At 55.9% G+C, this 13,290-nt stretch overlaps 2 protein-coding genes across 3 annotated transcripts; both read right to left on the bottom strand.

The window, feature by feature from the left end:
* Positions 1-1,917: 1,917 nt before the first annotated feature.
* Positions 1,918-5,724, bottom strand: KLK10 (kallikrein related peptidase 10). The gene is made up of 6 exons (XM_058708483.1): positions 5,596-5,724; positions 5,051-5,155; positions 4,185-4,365; positions 3,312-3,586; positions 2,953-3,086; positions 1,918-2,238 (listed from the first exon to the last, which is right to left on the bottom strand). Exons 2-6 carry the CDS (start codon positions 5,139-5,141, stop codon positions 2,086-2,088), a joined length of 834 nt encoding a protein of 277 aa, XP_058564466.1. The 5' UTR covers positions 5,142-5,155; positions 5,596-5,724; the 3' UTR covers positions 1,918-2,085.
* Positions 5,725-7,515: 1,791 nt separating this feature from the next.
* On the bottom strand, positions 7,516-12,460 carry KLK11 (kallikrein related peptidase 11). Of its 2 annotated transcripts, XM_058708499.1 has the most exons (6): positions 12,231-12,457; positions 10,286-10,360; positions 9,692-9,848; positions 9,051-9,316; positions 8,382-8,518; positions 7,516-7,970 (listed from the first exon to the last, which is right to left on the bottom strand). In XM_058708499.1, the coding sequence occupies exons 2-6, from the start codon at positions 10,323-10,325 to the stop codon at positions 7,818-7,820; spliced, it is 753 nt and encodes a 250-aa protein (XP_058564482.1). In that variant the 5' UTR covers positions 10,326-10,360; positions 12,231-12,457; the 3' UTR covers positions 7,516-7,817. The 2 variants fall into 2 exon arrangements, with proteins under 2 accessions (XP_058564482.1, XP_058564481.1); XM_058708498.1 differs by lacking the exon at positions 7,516-7,970 and having other exon boundaries at positions 7,980-8,518; positions 12,231-12,460.
* Between the last annotated feature and the right edge of the window lie 830 nt (positions 12,461-13,290).

Here is a 13,290-nt window from a genome sequence, read left to right as displayed (position 1 = left end):
CAGCTCTAACCAGTGTTGCAAAAATAAATAAATAAATAAATAAATAAATAAATAAATAAACCGAGCAATGGATTGTTGTCCCGGTAAGGGCAGGAGACCCCTACAGCCAGGGCAATCCTGGAAGTCTTCTTTGAAGAGGTGACCTTTGAGTAGAAACCTGAGTAAGCAGAAACCTGAATGACAAGAATGGAAGTCTTGCCTGTCTCCCTGACCTGACTAGCAGCTCCTTGAGGGAGAGCTCAGGCTGATTCATCTCCAGGACCTGGAGTAGGACACAGCTCAATAAACACTTGTACTGTGATGATTACAGGAATGGGTGATTTGCCTTTAAAAATGAATCGAGGAGCCCCTGGGAGCCTCAGTCGGTTGGGTGTCCGACTTCAGCTCAGGTCGTGATCTCACAGATCTTGAGTTCAGGCCCCGTGTCGGGCTCTGTGCTGACAGCTCGGAGCCCGGAGCCTGCTTCGGATTCTGTGTCTCCCCCTCTCTCTGCCCCTCCCCCGCTCACACTCTGTCTGTCTCTCCGTCTCTCAAAAATAAATAGACATTAAGAAAATTTTTTTCAGTGAATCAAGTTTTCAAGTTCCCACCTACTTTGCTTCTGATTCCTGCACGACAAACTCCGCTGATATGCCTGATTGGCGTTTCCTGGGTGTGCTAATGGGGGTGGAGGAAGGAAGCTGGAGAGACTCAGGGCTGGAAACTGTGGGCCAGGCTTCTGTGGGCTCTGTGAGCGCAAGGACTGTGTGGTTGGCGTCGCCACTATGTTCCCAGTGCCCAGCATCAGGCCTGCCACATAATAGGTGCTCAATAAAATGGTGTTTGAAAGGGCAAACAAGAACAACCTGGCTGGGAAAGTTCTGCTGTGCAGATGTTCAGCTGATGTAATTAATATCTCCAGAGTCCAGGCTAAGTGGAGACACCTCTGCCTGGATTCTGTGTGTAATACCCTCCAGCAGAGAAATATTTACATGGAGATACTTTCAGGGAGAGGAAAAGAACTCTTCTCCTTCCAAAGTTTCAGGGTGAAATTTCAAAGCCCATTTGGAGTGGGTTGGGCATGGAGGCAGACTGGGGGCTGTGGGTGTTGGATCGGAGGGTGAGAACGGAGATACAGAGTGGAGCTGGGACTGGAGCTTGTGGTTGGTGAGGGAATGGAGACGGATCTAACCAAGAACTTTCCCCTAAATCTCAGAGGGCTTCTTTATGTCAACTTAGCAACTGAGGTGGGGAGAGTTCCTCTGGTCTTAGAGGCTGAGATGGGTCCAGGGTAAGGTCCCTTGGGTTCCCGTGGCCCCAGGAAGGCAGAGAAGGTACCAGATGACTCAGAGGTGGCCCAGCTCCTGCTGGCACAGGAGGGACTGGTGTCAGGCGGACCCAGGTGTGGCAAACAGTGGGAGGGAGGGAGGAAGTGGTTAAGGGGTGCTTCGTGGAACTTGAGAGGAGGGTGGGGAATGTGATTCTCACATCAACCCTGAGGGCTGGGGATGGTGAGGGGGAGCTTTGGATTGGGGGCTACTCCTGTGCTCTTCTCCCCAGGACACAGACCGACATATGTTCTCACCAGGACCTGTTGGCAGGTCATGACAACAGGTAACATTTAGTCAGGGCTCACCACCCACTGTGTTAATGCTTTACTGATAATTACCATAGCAACCTACACACTCATGTTATATCATAGTCTCCTCACAGTGGGAATATGAGGTAGGCACTTCATTGTCCTCATTTTCCAGGTGAGGAAATAGAGGCCCAGAGAGGGTGCTTAGTTTGCCTGAGGTCACACAGCAGGGAGTGGTAGAGGAAGCCTGGTTTGGTGAGTGACAACTCCTCTCAGAGATGGGGTGACCACCAGCTTCCTTGTTTCTCTTAAATTAAAACTTTGCCATTGCTTTTGGCAGTTTGGCTCCAAAGGGGCAGAGAGCAGCAGTGGGCGGGGGGGTGGGGTGGGGTGGTTAAGGGAGGAGGAGAGACATCAGCAGGTGTGGATGGGCAGCGGAGGTTCGAGTGGGGCAGGGGAGGAGCCCAGCCCCCGCAACTGCCCAGGAAGGGAGAAGAGGCAGCTGATAGAGGCTCCGGGCCTGGGGGTCAGTTGGAGCGCAGGGTTTTCTCTATCCAGGAGGTGTACTTGCAGATTTGAGTGTAGACAGCTGGATGCTGAGCAGAGCCGCAGGGGTAAATGCCCCATGAAAGGATGCCCTGCAGGGTCTCGTCACAGACCAGAGGGCCACCAGAGTCACTCTGGGGGTGGGGGAAGGAGAGATCAAATAAATGCACCAATTCAAAGGCTGCCACTTGGGGATCTGGGGGTTGGGTAGGGTCGGAGTTGTGTTTGGATAAAGACAGGTTGGTGGGGCACCTGGGTGGCTCAGTTGGTTGACTGCCTGACTTTGGCTCAGGTCGCGATCTCACGGTTCATGAGTTCGAGCCCTGCATCGGGGTCCGCACTGTCAGTGCAGAGCCCACTTTGGAACCTCTGTCCCGCCCCCCCCGCCCCTCCCCCATGCTCTCTCTCAAAAATAAATAAAACATTTTTAAAAAAAAGATGAGGTGGGTTAAGTATGAGCTGGGGTTGGGATGGGGCCAGACTAGGGGTTGTGGACATTGGACGGGGGTGGGGGGTGGGGAACGAGAGTGGAGATGGGGTAGAGCTGGGGCTGTAGCTTGTGATGAGGTGGGGGGAGGTAGACATGGGCCGACAGAGAGGGATGGGGTGGGGGTCTAGGCTTGTGGATGGCAATGCTGTTGAGGACGGGGTCAGAAGTCAGTAGGGCCGGGCGCCAGCAGATGGACCCAAGGAGGTAGAGTCCAACGTGGGGTGGGGATGGAGGCTGGGGTAGGGATGGGCTCATGCTGGACACGGGGTATAGGGTTGGGGACAAGGATGGGGCGTTCCAATTTCCCTTAACCCTATCCTAGCTCCCATGAGTGAGACCCTCCCTGGCCAGTTCCTACCTGGCAGGGGTCCTGACCCTGGTCCAGTCCTGCACACATCATGTTGTTGGTGACCACACCAGGGTAGAAGACCTCGCATTCTTTAGCGCTCAGGACAGTGACCCTGGAGCAACTCAGGCCCTTGTTGTACTTCACTGACAGGAGAAAATAGGAGGTGATACTGTGGCCAGACGTCCAGTCCTCCAGGACTCAGGAGTCCAGATACCCAGACGGTTCCCATCCCAGACCCCAGGCCTCCAGCCCCTCCTTACCCAGACCCAGGGTCCCACCCCCCCCACCCCCTCCCCCCTCAGACCCAGGAGTCCTGGCCCTCAGTTCCTCTTCCCCAAGATACAGGCTTCAGGGTGCCCAGCTCTTGCCTCTTCGGGTGGCCGTGGTGCCCCAGCCAGCCACCTGGCACTGGTCTCCCGGCTGGGCACAGCGGTAGGGCAGGCGCAGGGTCTGGACGCGAGGCCCCAGCACGGCCGGCCTGACCAGCTTCAGCAGCATGAGGTCATGTTCGTCTGTCCGCCGCGGCAGAATGGGGCCCAAGCCATGCTGGTACTTGGGGTGGACGATGGGGCGGGTGGTCCTGCGTAGCTGCTCGCCCTGGATAAGCAGCAGGTGGTCGTCCCCCACGCGAGCCCACAGAGGCCTGGGGAGGGAAAAGCCATGTGAAGCTAAAGCCTTTGTAGGGACGGGGACAAGACTCTGAGTCGGTGGGAAGGAGGGGACTGGCCCCATGGTGGGAGCCCAGACTCCTGGGTCTGAGGGAGAGAAACTGGGGGCTGGGACTCCTGGGTCTGAGGGAGGAGGAGGTGGGGGAGAAGGGAGCTGGGGATCTGAGTTCTGCAGGAATTGAGGACTGGGGGTCTACCTGGGTAAGCCTACCACTCCTGTCCTTCCTCAATGGGGACTCGTGAGGTGAACAATGTCTTTAGTTCTAAAGTCCTAACCACACCGGACCCTGACTTGGGTCTGTTGCATACAACTATCCACCCTTCAGGGGAGCCCAAGGAGTATCTACTAGACAAAGGGCAACGGACGAGCCCGAAAGCCCTGAGAAGGATCTACAGCGCCCCCTAGGGGCCACAGCCCAACCCTGCCTCACCTCCTGCAGGAAGCCCTCCAGAACTGACTCCCGCAAGGAGCTGGGAGAGGTCCATACCCTCAAGTGCCCCAGCTCTTCCCGCCGCCTCCCCGGGGCCTGCCTCCACCGCCCCTCCGTGGCTGCCCTGAGGAGCTCCCCCTACTTGTTCCCGCAGTGCGCGGCTGTGAGCACCCAACTCTTGTCCACCAGGACGCCCGCGCAGTGGAACTTGAGGCCATCGAAGAGGGAGACCTGCCAGGGCTGCGAACCGCGTGCGCACGGGGCGCCGGAGGCCACAAGGTCTAAGTCGGTGTCGTTTCTGGGGAGCAGCACCGCCTCCGCGGCTGGAGAAAGAAAAGGGGTGGAGACAGGGCAGGAGCTGGGCTTGGGGCCACAGCTGGGCCTGTGGGGCCCGCGGCCAGAACCAGGGAAGCTGGGGGAGAGGATTGGAAATTGGGGGTCTTGCAGGAACCGAATGGAAGTGGCGGAGAAGGACCGCGGGAAAGGAGAAGGAGGGGGGGACAGAGCGGAGTGGAGTTGGGGAGAGCCAACAGGGAGGGTCTGGAGGGACGGGGACAGAATGCAGCGCTCGAAGCAGAGGAGGAACAGAACCCGACCCGGCCACCAGGGGGCGGGGATAGAGGAGGGCGGGCCGGAATAGCGCCGCAGAACGGTGAGAGGGCCGAGGGCCAAAAGCCGTGAGGCAAGACTTGGGAGATAATTGGGCGGAGTTAGAAGGAGCGGGGACCGAGAGGGACTGAAAGAGGGCACGGGGTTAGTCAGGGTCCGGGAAGGAAGCCGAGAGGAGAAGGGAGGAGTAGGGATCCAGGCTCAGTGCAGGGGGCGCAATCCCCCAGAGCGGAGCTCGGAGGGGGGCCCGGCTGACTTAGGGGGGGCCAGCACTGGATCAGCAGGTGGGGCCTGGGGTCCCCGGAGGAGCAGAGTTGCGCGGGGGTTGGTGATGAGAGCACACTCTGCCATCTCCCCTGGTCCCTGGCACCTCCCGCCAAGCCCTGTCCCCCGCCTCACCCCAGAGTTGCGTCACGAGCAGCGGCAGCAGCAGCATTGCCCGAGCTCGGGGGCCAGAGGCGGTGGAGGGGTGGAGGTGCGGAGATCTCATGGCCGGGACCGAGGCTAGGGGGCGAGGGCGGATTAAAACGGATGCCCCGTCAGAGACTTGCACCCCACGGCGCCCGTCCGCCCGTCCTGGGCCAACCCAGCCCGCGAAGTCCCGCTTAACCTGCGGCCGACGACTTCAGGGACAGGGGGACGGGCGACTCGGGCCAGAATACCAGGGATGGGCACCATTACCCTAATGACGCCCCCCGTGGCGTCCTCCAGACCTCCCTGTGCCCGAAGGGGGAGCCATCTCAGGACCCCGGCTTCCCCGGACTGCCGGCCAAACAGCATTTGGGTTTCGCCCTCCTTCACAGGTGGCGCGGGGATCCGAGGCTCAGAGGCGCGCCCGATTGATAGGGAAACTGAGGCTCAAACAGGGCTCGTGCCCGCGACCCGAAGGTCCCCACCCATGCTCTCACAACCCGCCCCTACCAGGGTAGGGCATCCCACCTCACCTGGGAGTCGCTGGTAGGGAGGAGGGCTGGTGAGGAGGAGGGAGGAGACTCAGAAGTGTCTCTGCCCTGCCGCCGAGTGGGCCACCGAATCCTCTGCCCAGGGACCCCTGGCCTGGCCTTCCCTTTTAACCCCGAAGAGCCCGGAAATTTCCCCACCCTCCCCCCAGGGGTTCACTCCCTCCCTTTCCCTCTCCCTAATTATACCGTGGGTGGGGCTGGCACCCAACCTGGGCCCCAGATTCCTGCTCTGGGAGGGGCCCAGGGAATACAGGCTCTTTCCAGGGCCCCAAACACCCTTTTTGGAGCTGGATTCCATGGGGATTCTCCAGGTCTCCTGTTCCAAGAAGTCTTCTCAGCTGGGGAGAGAGGATCCCAGGGAGCTTAAGGGTCTTGGGGAGAGCGTTGGAGAGAGGTGATTGTGAGGGAGAGGAAAATAAACAGGGAAATGCATACCTAGCATAACAGAGAGAAGCCAGAATGCTGGCCAGGAGAGAGGGAGGCAGAGAGATAAGATAGATGGAAGGAAAGGGTAGGAGCCACACAGACTGAGACACAAAGAGACAGAAAGGGGGCAGAGGGGGAATGAGCCAGAGCTCAGAGCCTGAGCGATGATGCTCCGTGCTGAGTTCATCCTCACAGCCAGAACAGGGGGCTCAGCAGGTGGCCCAGTGAGTAGCGTCCCTTCCTCATGTTGGGGGGGGGGGTACACTGCACATCACACCCAGGTGTGGTCACGTCACATCCTGCCACCTGCGTGTCTTCAGGTGACACATAGGCGCATGAATCACAGAAGGCCAAGGCCACAGAAGAATGTCAGTATCACCTGGGCCAGCTGCTCCATCCTTTCCTTTCAGATGAGAAATGGGAGGCCCAGAGAAGGCAGTGATTCACAGGAGGTCACACAGCAAATCCACCTAACAACCAGGAGGCCCCCGTTCCAGCTCTAGGCTCTTATATCTCATGCCCACGACCTCTCCTGCAAGGTGAGCAAGACGTCAAAAAAGATTCTGAGTTCTGGACCATTTATGTGGCATCTTCTCCAGTAGGAATTGAGTTAACTCTAGAGGTTGTCCAGCTCCAGGCTGTCCAATGGAACTTCCTACGACGGTGGAAATGCCCTATGTGCGATATTCAGTACAACAGCCAGATGTGGCTAGAAAGCATTTGATATGTGGTGAGTGTCGGTTAAGCATCTGACTTGATTTCAGCTCAGGTCATGATCAGCATGGAGCCTATTTGGAATTCTCTCTCCCTCTCTTTCTCTCTGTCCCTCCCCAGCTTATGCACATGCTCCGTCTCTCAAAATAAATAAATACACTTAAGTAAATAAATAAATAGCCCCATATGGTTAGTGGCTATCGTATTGGCCAGCACAGGTCTGGTGGAACTACCTAGCATGGAGGTTGGGAAAAAAAAAAAAAAAAAACAATGATAGCTCTTTTTCTTAGGTCCTAATTATGTGCAGGCTGACTTAGCCTCGTGTGTTGTTATACTTTTACGTTCATGGTTTTACAGATAAGAAAATTGAGCCTTAATCGAGTTTCACTCTGTAGTTAAGAAATCAGTTTGCTTTAAAAAAGAAAAGGAAAAAGAAAAGAGATGAGAAAAGAAAAGAAAAAAGAAGAGAAGAAAAAGAAAAAAGGAAAGAAAGGAAAGGAAAGGAAAGGAAAGGAAAGGAAAGGAAAGGAAAGGAAAGGAAAGGAAAGGAAAGGAGAAAGAAACCACCTTGCTTTAGATTCCTTGCTCTTCCCCTTACTGGCTGTGTGACTATATGAGCAAGCGACTTGTTTCTCTGTTCCCCCAGTTTCCGCATCTGCAAAATGGGTTCAATAATAGCACTTAATCTTTGTGAAGATTAAGTTAGTTGATATGTTGAAAAGCCCTTGGACCAGGTGTGGCATATAGTAAGCACTCCAAAGATTCATTCACTCAGTAAGTATTTATTGAAACCTTGGTGAGTGCCTTTGGGGCTAGGGATACAACAGTGAACCAAACAACACTTCTCTCTCCCAGAATCACAAGTTAGTACCAGGCAGGATCGGAACCCAGGCCTCACTAATTCCAAACCCCAAGTTGATTATTAAACCACAGCATGTCTCATAGTTAAGGTGGCTGAAAAGAAAATATATAAAGATGTCTTCTCTTGGGCTTGACTATTAACAGAATGAGCCACATCACCAAATAGGGATCAGGAATGTTGGGCTGTGATAAGTTGGTCCTGGCTAATTATCCTCCATAGTCTTCTGGATCCAGTCTACATATTTGCAGACCTTGGTATAGACACCAGGCTTTCTGGTGACAGCACATGGATCCTGGCCCCAGGAGATAATGCCTTGAAGAGACCCGTCACAGACCAGAGGGCCCCCAGAGTCACCCTGGGTATGGAGAGAGAGAAACCAGTCACAAAGAGGGGGAGGGTGGCCATAGGGGAGGGACAGGATTGGGCATGATGTTAGGGATGGTGTTGGGATTGGGGTGGAGGTTTAGGATGGGGTTGGCAAGAGAATTGGGGATGCGGTTGGAGATATGGATAGCAATAAGAATGGGTGAGGGTTGGAAATGGGTTGGGGGGTGGTTGGGGCTGGAGTTGGGGGTGGGAATGGGGACAGAGCTGGGGATCCACACAGGGGTTAGAAATAGGAACTAGGGGTGGAGAGAGATTGAGGGTTGCAGGGAGGGGAGACTGGGTTAGGGTTGGGGATGAGATTGGGATGTAGTTGAAGAGGCAGATGAGGTGGGAGATGGACACAGGGATGTGGCTGGAGACCCAGGCCCTGCCCCCTGACCTGGCAGGAGTCTTTGCCCTCTTCCCGAACACTGGCACACACCATGGTGTCTGTGATATTGCCGGGATAGGCGTTCTCACACTCTTCGTGCTTAATGATGGTGATGTTGGCACATCGCAAGGTATGGGGCAGGTGCACTGTGGAAACGGCATGAAGGGGTGTGGACAATGAGAGCCCCCAGTCCCCTTCCCCATGCTACAGAGCCTGCTCTGGACCCAAGGACCTTGCTCTGCCCCCACCCCACACCCAGGTCCTGTCCTTGCTGGCAGCCAGCTCATCTCTCTGCACTGGTAACACTACTGAGTAAATTTATGATGCCAGTTGTTCCAAATACACGATCTCTGATCCAGCCCTGGTAGGTGGGTGTAATTATCCTCATTGTATAGAGAAGAAAACCAAGGTTCAGCGAGGTGAAGCCACTTGCCTGAGGCCCCACAACTAGCAGGTTGTGGATCTGGCAATGTGCACCATCATGTCTGTCTGACTCCAAGGCCCCGACTTTTGTCTCCCTCCTCCCCAACCCTTCCTTATCCCACCACTGACACCCCCAGGAACGCCCCTCTTGCACTCTCGTACTCTATGACTCTCCCCTCTGCAGGTTCCTCTGGTTCCCCCTGTCCCTCTGTCCTCCCACACGCCCCCTTCTGTGTCGCCCTCTGGAGCCCCTACACTGGGGGCTGGACGTCGTGCCCCAGCCAGAAATGAGGCAGCGGGTGCCAGCAGTGACACAGCGTGACGACAGCGTGAGTGGTCGCACGGCCCGGGTGATGAAGGCCGCTGTCGTCATCTTCACCAGCATGATGTCATTGCGGTGGTCTTTGTTGGGGAGGCTGTTGTTGAAGTCTGGGTGGGGGAAGGACTCGGTGGCCGTTCGGGTCTGCTCACAGCCATCCCGCCGCTGGAGGTTGTGCTCCCCCAGGTGAACTAAGTATCGGCTGAGGTGGGAGAGATGGTGTCAGAGGTGGAAGGTCAGGAAGAGAGGCAGGAGACAGGAGGTGAGGGGACACAGAGGGGAAGGGGAAGGGTTGAGTGCAACTGAGAGAAGAAAGCAACAAAGCTCCACTTGCAACGTCATCCCCATTTCCCCCCGAAGCCTCCTTCGAAACCATAACCCCACTCGGCCCCCACCCCCCTTCCCAACACCTCCCATCCTTCCGTCCTGTCTCAGCTCTGTGTCCATCTTCAATGCTCATGCCACCCCACCCGTGCCCGTCTCCGACCCCATGCCCATTCTCCCCATCCCCAAGCCCCTCTCCAACCATCTCTCCATCTCCAGCCCCCTGCCGGCCCGCCCCAGCCCCCGCACCCACGGCTTGCGGCAGTGAGCTGCTGTCAGGAGCCATTTGGGAGCGATGAGTGTTGCCCCACAGAGCAGCCGTGTCTTCTGGAACAGAGCCACCTGCCAGGGCTGGGAATGAGGAGAGCACTCATACCCCTTGATGATCCTGGTCTCTCCCCCTACATGCCCTGGAGGGGAGTGAGGGCAAAAGAGGGGCTCAGGCAGAAGTGGGGGTGGAGAGAACAGAGAGGGGGTGGGCGGTGTGGGCCCCAGCCCTGTGTCCTGCTGAGAGGCACTGTCTGGATGGGCCAGATATTAAATGATTGAACTGCTTCCATACTGATTGGTCAGTAGCTACTGTTCTGGGCTCTTTGAGTGTCTCCCCAGCTACCCTGGCCCTTCCCCTGGGACCCTCCTTGACCTCTCCCCATTTTGGCATCTAAAGGGATTATGTCTGGCCTGGCAAGGGGCATTTGGGACCTCATTATGGCTCATATACCCATTTAGATCTTCTACGGATTGTTCTGTATTTTGAGTATCAGCCCGTCAATATCCAGACATAGAGGGCTGAGAGATCTTAAAGATTTGAGAAGGAGGCCCCTGCCCTCCCCCATTTCCCACATACCTGTTACCAGAGCAAGAATGATTAATCGCAGAATCATCATGGCCTGGAGAGGGGAAGGGCAGGCCCCAGGTTCTTCTGGGAACAAGAAGGGACAAGGGGCCAAATCACTTTATGGGGAGACTAGGGCGGGATTGGTTCATGTTGTCTCCTCCTCCCCTTCCCTGCTCTGGCTCCCCCCAGGGAGAAGCAACGGGGTTTGAGGAACCCCCAAGTTCTCACAGCATCCCAGCCTCCAAACCTTTAAAATAAATCTTTGAGGGGTGCATGGGTGGCTCAGTGGGTTAAGCCTCTGACTTTGGCTCAGGTCATGATCTCATGGTTCATGAGTTTGAGTCCCACTGACAGGCTCTGTCAGTGCAGAGCCTGCTTGGGATACTCTCTCTCTCTCTGCCCCTTCTCCCTCACCCCGCCCCGCTCTCTCAAAATAAATAATAAATAAACTTAAAAAAAATAAATCTTTGGTATCAAAAGTGGCCTTAGAGGGGACTGATATCAGCTTAAAGCTTCTGGCAGCCAAAGAGAATATGGCAATTGCTGGGAGGGGCTTTGACTCTGGGGCAAGCGATTGGCCGGCTCCGTTTTAAGTCAGCCATGGTACCTGTGAGATGCTTTGGGGTGAATGTTTTCCTTCTTGCACACCTGAGACCTGGCCAGGCCCCAGCAGCTTGGGACAGGTGAATAAAAGGAACCAGCATCATTTAGCATCCACCGCAGGGGGATATGGGCCCGTATAGCAGGGAGCTCAGCCTGGGACCGTGTTTTAGCCTTGTCTTTCTGAATGCCTGCCCCTTTGAAGGACAGGCAGATAGAGCTGGGCTGGGCTGGTCAGGGGAGAGGCCAGTGCCCTCAGCTGCCCTGGCCAGCAGGGGGAGGGGTGGAGGCTGGACTCAGCTATCAAAGTAGGGATCAGAGACACAGAGAGAGGCAGAGAGCACCCACCCAAGCCTAGAAGGGCAGAGCAGAGGGAGAAAGGGTGCGGAGGTAGAGGAGGCCAGGCACGCTGCATGGGGGGGCGGTTGTGCCCTTCCCTCCCCGACTCACAGGCTCTGGGGCTGGGGCTCTGGGTGGCCGGTGGTGGTAGTGGTGGTGTAGGCAGCTGTGGCGGTTTGGATCAGAGGCAGGTTGGGTCAGAGCATCAGGCACCAGGCAAGTGGCAGACGCGGGGTGGCCCGGATGACTAGGCCTCCTAAGCCCTGCCTTGTTGCCCTGGGGGTGGTGCGTGTGTGTGTGTGTGTGTGTGTGTGTGTGTGCGCGCGCGCGCACGTGCGTGCCTGCCTCTGTCACCTCTCCAAGCCCCTCTTCTCTCTGCTTTTCTCTGTTTCTCCGACTTGTCTGCATCCTTCTTCGTCAGGCTGAATCTGTCCCTCTTTGTCTCTGCCGTTTCCTGCCTCTCTGTAATTCTCTGTCATTTTTCTCTTTGCCTCTCTGGGCTTGTGCCTTTCTGTCTCTTTGTCTTTCTGTCTCTGTCTCTCTCTCAGTCTCTCCCTGCATGACTTTTTTAACTCTTTATCGTTCTTTATGTCTCTCCGTCTCTGCCTCCCTATACCTCCTTCTCTCTCTCCCCCCTCCACCTCGGTTTCCCAGTCCCTCTCTCTCTCCTGTCCCTTCTCCTCCCTCCCCACAGCCCAAGCCCAGATGGGCCTCTGGCCTCCTCAGGGCCCTCCTTTCTCCATTCCAAGGAGAGGGGAAACTGGGGTGTCACAGAGGTGGGGCCACTGCCAGCCGAAGGGGCAGGCCGGGAGGGTGGGGGAGGCAGGTTGGGGCCTGTGGGAGTCGAGGCCCAGGAAAGGGAGTCAGCCCTCTGCAAGGCCTCAGCCCCTAGCATTCCTCTGGGGCTTTGTTTCTGCCACCCACCCTCCCCTCCGCTCCCCTCTCCTGCCTCCGCCCCTACCCCCCCAGCACCCTGTTCCCCGCCCCCCCCTCCAAATCCAGCTGTGACACTTACTCGCTGTGTGACTTAGGTCCAATGACTTCCGACTCGGAGCCACCTCAATATCCTGTCTGCCGATCCCTCTATCTCCCGGCTGGCTCCTTATCAGTTAGATCTCCTGCTTCCGTCCTGCCTCCTCTCTCCTCTCTCCCCTAACCAGAAGTGGGGCAAGACGACCGGGTATGGGTTCTGAAGGCAGCCAGGCCTGGCCTCAAACCCCGGCTCTGCCTCTTCCTACCACAGTGACGTGAGCCAAGGGACTCCACCCCGGTGAGGCTCAGTTTCTTCATCTAGGAGATGGGGGGACAGCCCTGCCTTGGGGTGATCGGGATGAGGACTCCGGGACAGCCGAGCACAGCAGGCACTCAGCAAGTATTCCTATGCTGTCACCATCACCCCGCACTCTCCTACCCCCAAATTCCCTTTCCATTCACTGGGCAGAAGCTCTCTTTTTACCTCCTGGACGGTGGTGAAGACAGAACCCAAGGGGTGGGCAGGACTATTTTAAGACCTAGTCTGGGTCCTCTTGCTTTCCAAGGCCACACCCCACCTTCCATCATCACAGACATAGTAAAACGAACCCACATCCCACATTAAATGTAACGTGTGCTTGGGGCACCTGGGTGGCTCAGTCGGTTAAGTGTCCGACTTCGGTTCAGGTCCTGATCTCGCGGTTCGTGAGTTCGAACCCCACGTTGAGCTCTGTGCTGACAGCTCAGGACCTGGAGCCTGCTTCTGATTCTGTGTCTCCCTCCCCTCAGCTCCTCCCCTGCTCACACTCTCATCTCAAAAATAAAGATTAAAAAAAATTTTTTAAATTAAATATAACATGTGCTCAACAGCTCCAGCAAAGCCAACTTGGAATCCGCTACATGGAAGAATGTTAAGTTTTATAGACATTTAATTAAATGGTCATGAATTTTGATTTTGTGATTTTCATTTGGCATTTTTGGGCCAATAATTTTTCCCCCTTCAGGTCCTTCATGGGCACTGTTCCTAAAGTGCTGGGTGGAGGAAAAAAAAAAAAAGGCCTTTATTTTTATTGTTATAAGTAAACTTTGCTACTCCATTCCTG

This window comes from Neofelis nebulosa, chromosome 17, assembly GCF_028018385.1.
Source record: "Neofelis nebulosa isolate mNeoNeb1 chromosome 17, mNeoNeb1.pri, whole genome shotgun sequence".
NCBI classification, from domain to species: Eukaryota; Metazoa; Chordata; class Mammalia; order Carnivora; family Felidae; genus Neofelis; species Neofelis nebulosa.
This window is presented reverse-complemented; position numbering and strand designations above follow the sequence as displayed.